We start from the raw sequence: 7,147 nt of genomic DNA, 5'->3' as shown, positions 1-7,147 counted from the left end.
AATCAGAAGCGAAAGAGATTAAAACAATTAAATGTGAAGAAAAATAATAAATCAAAAAAAAAAAAGAAAAGGGTAAAAGATCAGAAACAAACCAGAACAGCAGAAAACAGAAAAGATTCAACCAGAAGAACGAGAATACAAATTAGAGGGAGAAGAGGGTAAAGAATTGAAATCAATGATAGCCTTTACTAAAGATAAGCGATAAACCCCCTCCTCTCTACCTCCCCCCCTCCCTCTCCCGCCCCCGCTCCCCTTCCTCCCTCCCTCCCTCTCCCGCCCTCCCTCGCCCTCGGCAATGCCATAGACCTTGCCCTCTCCTTCTTCCTCTCCCTCCCTCTTTCACGTGTGCGTCCTCCCTCCCTCCCTCATGATCATGCAACTATTGAACGAAGGAGAGTGGTAACCATTGAAGATCGCCTCAGTGAGAAGGAGGAGTCAGCTTTGAAGATTGGTGAGGGTCCTTCACCCCGAAGACGATCAAATAGATTGTATTGAATGTGGCATATTCTAAAAAAGTTTAAGAATTCACATATGCATTTTACGATAAGTTTAAGTGCAACCAGAGCATTTTATCCAATTTTATGCATTTCCGAAGACGAAACCCAACTTCTATGGCCACTATTTGATTCATTTTCTACTGCATACTCCAAAAGTGTACGGTTGATCTACTCTGTATGCGTACGTAAGTATACCTCACAAAATTAACCAGTGTAAAACTTCTGTACAAGATCCCTACTGGTAATGCCCTGACTTGTGGCATGTATGGAGCGGTCGCCGCTCTGGATAGAGTGGATATGTCAATGCAATTGTCTTTATTATTTGCCAAGTAGGGGCGGATCTAGCGGTGGGACGGGCGGGGCTCAAGCCCCCTACCGTCGCTCGGACAATGGAGCCCCTTAGGCCTTTCTATAATTTTTAGAAAGAATGAAGAAGAAGAGAAGGGAGGGAAGGAGGAGGAAGAAGAGAAAGCTCCCCCTGCATCCGGCAGCACCAGCTGATCAACAGGGACAAGGACGAACCGGCAGCATCACAAGGATGACGAGTGGGGCATCGGTTTCTACCGCCACTGCGAGGAACCCAACGAGGCCAACCCTCGGCCCTCGGGCCCTCGGGGACATGTACTGGTAAATGTTCCACACAGAAGTAAGGGCGAGCCCCCACACTTGTGCACGGGTAGCCGCACGAGCGCGTACGCCCTCGCGCGCAACTGCCTGTCTGGTGGCGATAGCGGCCACGTCCCAGCATGTGGTGGAGAGCAGCGGCATGTAAACCGCAACGAGGGCGAGAGAAGCAGAGGGGCGGCGTACGCGAGCTGCCCCGGTTACGCCACGACCGTCGCCGGCGTGGCGAAGGCAGGTAGGCGAGCGGCACGGCGAGCGCGGCCGACCGAGGCGCTCAGGCAGCAGCAGGAGCACGGAGGTGAGCAGCCCCGGCTCGGCGATGCCGTGCGCGGCGAGCGGGTAGGCTCGGGTCGGCATGACGTCGCGGCGAGGCGGGAGCGTGGTCCCGCTGAGGAACAGGAGGCGGAGCGGAGCGTCTTGGCGGCGGCCAGGAACCTCGTCAAGGGAGGCGATCAGATAAGCAGGCGAGAGTCCTGTAGCGACGGGCTGAGGTCAAGGATGCGGCGCAGCCGGCCCTGCCATGCATCCGGCTCGTAGCTGACGAGTACGAACGACGCCGCGGCGATGGCCACGGCCGCGAAGTTGGCGCCGCCAGCAACCGGCGGCAGCGTGAGCTTCATTCCAGGCCTCGAGCGCCTCCGCGACAGCGACGCTGGCCTGCATTGCTTCCTGGCCGCCGATCTTCACAGCGGTTGCTGCCACCGCCGGCGGCGAAGCCCGGTATGACGGTGCACTCATTACTGCAGCAACCAGGACGAGAGCATGGTTGCATGTCAAATTGCATTGGAACGCTGGCGTCAGTATGCATGCAAGAGCGAGACGACGAAGAAATGCGAATCAAACGGAGTAGCAGTGAATGGGCCGCAAGGATTTTTTGCCAATTAGGTGCTGATAACACTGTTCGATAACGATTTGGCTACCGCCGTCTTAAAATAACTAGCTTGCCGTCAGAGACATCCAAACATACAGTTGCACAGTATCAGTGTGCCTGCACTGACAGAGTTGCACGTAGGTTTATTAGTTAGAACCCAAACCAGTTGCATATGCAAGTTAGTTTGATCCGCATAATGAAAATGGAGTACTAAACAATATCTATTTCACAGTATTTGTTACTCTATTTCACTTAGAAAAAGTTATTTAGGATACTAAAACTAAATATCTATTTCACACTTTCAAAATGCTCTACTTGCTTGCTTTTTGCTCATGATTCTTTCTAAATTATGATTGTGGGCTGCATGAAATCGGAAATCCCTGTGCCGCGCGCGAGGGAGGAGACCATGGGCTTGTCAGGGCCGGTTGTTCCAGATGCGGCCTGCGTTCGCAGTTGATTTTTGTTGGGACTTGGGAGGGCCCTCTACGGCTCCACTGCTTTGACATCCTAGCCCTGGGACTGAAATAAGCGATACCGAAAGAAAGAAACTGACCTAAAAGCTAGACACTGATGTAGATGGTCAGATGAGTTAATCATCAACAATCGGTGTTAGCAAAGAGTGGCACGAACAACACGCTGATTCCAAAGAGATATCTAAAACGATAATACAAGTTCAAGCGTAAGTAAATACGAATCAATTTCGAGTACATTGATAGTTCCCTCGTTCAGACATCCGAATACTAATGAGAAGAATAGTGTGCTATACTGATAAGCAGCACAAAAGTCCAAATTCGATCATGAATACTCATGGCATAACGCACATCAGAGGGTAGATTTCAGCACCGGCAAGTGGCATTCTGATTGGCTGGTGGTTGGTACACCAAAATATAGTCAATCAGACTTGCCCTCCTGCGCACCGACCTCCTGCAGATAGTGCTCAGCATCCAGAGCGGCCATGCACCCTGCACCAGCCACAGGCAAAGGCAAAATTAGATATTGATCAGCTGAAACCACTAAGCGCTAGTTTCCTAGATTGATCTCATCAAGACAGTGAGGCACAAGCACCATTCATAGACTGGCGACACATGCAGTAGGGTCAGGAGGCCAGAGCTAATCAAGCTTCTACTAGCAAGAATTCCTCAGGGATGCACAGTTACATTTGCATGCGAAAAAAAAGTTCATGCAGAACTTTCAAGATAAAACAGTTAACTGTTAACTCTTCTGAAGCAAATGTTGAGTAAATAACATCAGGTGTTGAGTAAAACCAAACCAAAATCAAATGCGTGCATTTCGTTTTAGGTTAAAAGATAACATAAGCTTTTGCAGAAACCAGATGCATTTCATAGGTAGATAATCTAAATAAAACAGGTAACTTTTAACTTTTTCTGAAGTGTGTCTCTGATACTGGTTTGATTCTGCCTTTTAACAAACCAATAAGCCTCAAGTGGACATAGTCATTTGTGCAGTTCATGAACAATATCAATGGAGCATTTTGCCAAGTAGATATTATCATAAATTCAGTCCTTTGATTTAAAGCAATTAACAAAATCTGATACTCCCTCCATTCCAAGAATCTTGGAGAGTCAAAGCATCTCAAGTTTGACCAAAATTATAGAGAAAATTATAAAGATTTATGACATCAAATAAGTATACTATGAAAATATAATTGATGAAGAATCTAATGATACTTAGATGACATCATAAATGTTACTATATTATCATATAAATTTGGTCAAACTTGAGATAATTTGACTCTCCAAGATTCTTGGAATGACTTATAATTTGGGATGGATGAGTATATCTTAACTTAAGCATTTATTGGCAAAACGGGTTCATTTTGGCTATTTCTCAACTAACTCTACATGCTAGTGTTCAGCACAGCTCTTAGTTTCTAACTTTTATGCCCATCCAGAGCTCAAAGTCAACAACACAGGGAAGTTGAACTTGGAACTTATCTGTTAACCTCATCCATGCATGCGATAGGTTCATATGCTTTGCGAACAATTACAATACATATCAGTCCTTTGATTTAAAGCTGTTAACAAAATCCGGTATATCTTACAACTTACATTGAAGCATTTATTGGCAACATGGATTTATTTTGGGTATTTCTCAACTAACTCTACTTCCTAGTGTTCAGCATAGCTCTTAATTTATAACTTTTATACCCATCCAGAGGTCTAAGTCAACAACACGAAGGAAGTGAGCCTAGCTCAACTGGTTAGAGTGGGAGGTGTGGTCGTGCACTCTAACCACCTAGGTTCGAGTCCCCTCTAGCTCGAATTTGGGTGCCTATTTCTTCTTAATGAAAAATCGCCTAGCTCCTCCTAGGTTGATCTTTTTTCCTTTTGTCAACAACACGGGGAAGTTGAATTTGGAACTTTCTTATCAAGAAAAAAACTTGGAACTTATCTGTTAACCTCATCCATGCATGCAATAGGTTCCGACTTTACTGCTTCATATGGTTTGCGAACAATTACAATACATATGGGACTGCTCAAGTAAATGAAAATTGACATCCCTAAAAATTCATCAACTCGGAAGAATTACAATAGCAAATGTTAATATGAGTCTGCCAGAATGAAGTTCCAATTCCTAGGGATCACAACAACACTAACCACATGCTCAATTGCACTATATTCGATAATCTTTTGGTTAACTGCAGCACTAAAAATGACTCTTTTTTCCTTTTTTTATTCGATGTTTTTATAACCAATTTGTGTAAAGCTATCAAGAATGGACATGTGGAAATCAAAACACCAGATTTGTAATTAAACTATAGTATTGTTTGGCATTAATTCCTCGTATTTTGAAGTTACAGGGGTGATTATCAGAGTGACATCTTGGATAAAGTTGCGAGATATATACAGAAATCGAATTGCTGCCAATCATCAAGGGATGCATCTGACTATCACTGGAAAGCAAGAATAACTATTTTGTACCTTAAGAAAGATCCTCTTTGAAGCATCATACTCTCGCTACATTGCTAAAACATAAACTAAGCTACTGCCTACTGAATGTTCATGGTTTCCAGTGCAGTGCACATGGGAGTTCCTCCCCTGTTTAGACATTGATCACTTGCAACACAAAATCATTGAATCATGTAGCAGTAGAGTAATACCTGATCCAGCAGCAGTAATGGCCTGGCGATACTTCTTGTCCTGCACGTCGCCAGCAGCGAAGACACCCTTCACACTGGTGTGAGTGGAGCCCGGCTTGGTTGCCACATATCCATCTGAATCGAGTTCGAGCTGCCCACCGAGGAACTTGGTCGCCGGCTCGTGCCCAATAGCAAAGAAGAGGCCGGACACTTGAAGATCCGAGACCTCACCACTCACCAGGTTCTTGACCTTGACGCCAGCCAATGGGCCACCGCCTGCGCCGCCATAGGCCTCAACAACCTCCGAGTCCCAGATGACTTGGATTTTGGGGTTTTCGAGCGCCCTGGCCTGCATAATCTTGGAAGCCCGGAAGGTGTTCCGGCGGTGGATGATGTAGACGTGGGAGCCATACTTGGTGAGGAAGTTGGCCTCCTCCATGGCGGAATCGCCTCCGCCTATGACGGCGATGGGCTTGTTCCGGAAGATGGGGGCGGCGCCGTCGCAGACGGCGCAGGCGGAGATGCCGCGGTTCCAGTACGTATCGGAGCCGGGGAAGTGGAGGCGTCGGGCGACGGCCCCCGTGGCGACGACGACGGCGTCGGCGAGGACGGTGGTGGAGTCGGAGGCGACGCGGAAGGGGCGGGCCGCGAAGTCGACGGCGGTGACGGTCTCGGAGAGGATGTTGGTGCCGAAGCGGGCGGACTGCGCGCGGCAGCGGTCCATGAGGTCGGCGCCCATGATGCCGTCGGGGAAGCCCGGGAAGTTCTCGACGTCGGTGGTGGTGGTGAGCTGCCCGCCCGCGGCGATGTCGTTGGCCATCCAGCCCTCGAAGAGAACGGGCTTGAGCTCCGCGCGGGCGGCGTAGATGGCCGCCGTGTGCGCGGCTGGGCCGCTCCCGATGATGCAGACGCGCGTGCGGAGCGGCGCCGCGGCGGATCCCTCCATGGCTGCTTGCTCGGCTTGTTGACGGCGGCGGCGGCGGCGGCGGCGGCGGTCAAGAAGGGCGCCTCTGAATTCCGAAATTACGCTTCGCCCCCGTCGGTCAGACTGAAATTGCTCTTTCAGGAAGGCTATCAGCCAATCAGTGGCCACGATGTGTCAGTGTCTCATTGGCGCCACCAGTGTTTTTTTTTTTTGGCGACCAAGGCGCCACCAGTGTTGGTCTGTCGGATGTGGCTAGCATAAAACTAAATTTAGCAGGACATTGGATTGAAATTTTGATTGAAATTTGAAATGTCAGTAATTATTCTTTTTTTAATTATTACAGGATGATGCACGCGCGCGCACTACACCCTTATTACTCCTACACCACAAAAAAATCGCTAAAATCACTCTCACAATTATATGGACTGGTGCTACTCGTTACGACGGTTCATCGTGACACCATTTGCACGCACCATTGGTGATGAGTACCATTAGTGGTAGTTTCCTTCGTGTCTAGGATGGAATTGCAACAAGGTCAGCGATCAGAAGGTTCCACGGCATGGCACAAAAGCGAGAGACTCACGAGATACGTCTCATTGTTCTTGCGAATTGCGATCCATATGGTGCACTTTTATTGTGGCGATGGTACGCGTGTTTGTTCAATTTTTTATTAGGGCCCTCTAATGATGCACTGCAACTTTGTTGAACGAAGTAGTAGCTCGTCATGCTTTTTGATTCAGGAGATTGCAGAAGCACAAACACGTTCATAGGAACACGCAGCCGACTGTCCACACTCTCCCCTTTTGGCTCACGGAGCAAAGGTTCAAAGAGATGATGGTTCGGGTGCAGCGTTTTGTTGGAATGGACCGGAATAAACAAGACGATCCTGTGGCCCATCGGTAGATTTCATCACCTAGCTAATCCACGATCTGAGCTGCGCACTGGGCTTTCCTATTTCTAAGGCGTGTGGGCCTGGACTTGTGAGTCCCACCCGATATACACCTCCGTCACGAGACACGAGTGGAGTAATTTGCATATTTGCAATGCCTTTAGCAAGGTTGGCGCGCGACGCGCTCATATACGAAGGTGTTAACCTAAAATAATGATAAAATACAAATTTATTATCTTAT

The 7,147-nt window shown here is 48.0% G+C and overlaps 1 protein-coding gene and 1 pseudogene across 1 annotated transcript; both read right to left on the bottom strand.

Moving 5' to 3' along the window:
* Nucleotides 1-998: 998 nt before the first annotated feature.
* LOC111258063 lies at nt 999-1,784 on the bottom strand (annotated as a pseudogene).
* An 828-nt stretch (nt 1,785-2,612) lies between these two features.
* Nucleotides 2,613-6,144, bottom strand: LOC101776655 (thioredoxin reductase NTRB). Its single transcript, XM_004953614.4, has 2 exons — nt 5,114-6,144; nt 2,613-2,954 (listed from the first exon to the last, which is right to left on the bottom strand). The coding sequence occupies exons 1-2, from the start codon at nt 6,036-6,038 to the stop codon at nt 2,884-2,886; spliced, it is 996 nt and encodes a 331-aa protein (XP_004953671.1). The 5' UTR covers nt 6,039-6,144; the 3' UTR covers nt 2,613-2,883.
* Nucleotides 6,145-7,147: the final 1,003 nt, after the last annotated feature.

Source organism: Setaria italica, chromosome I (assembly GCF_000263155.2).
Source record: "Setaria italica strain Yugu1 chromosome I, Setaria_italica_v2.0, whole genome shotgun sequence".
Classification (NCBI taxonomy): domain Eukaryota; kingdom Viridiplantae; phylum Streptophyta; class Magnoliopsida; order Poales; family Poaceae; genus Setaria; species Setaria italica.
This window is presented reverse-complemented; position numbering and strand designations above follow the sequence as displayed.

What these genes read in the sequence shown, in the direction of transcription:
- LOC101776655 (XM_004953614.4), bottom strand. Translation starts at nt 6,038, where the DNA reads ATGGAGGGATCCGCCGCGGCGCCGCTCCGCACGCGCGTCTGCATCATC. An exon ending in CATTACTGCTGCTGGATCAG is followed by an intron (nt 2,955 to 5,113) that starts GTATTACTCTAC and finishes TGGCTGGTGCAG; the next exon opens with GGTGCATGGCCGCTCTGGAT.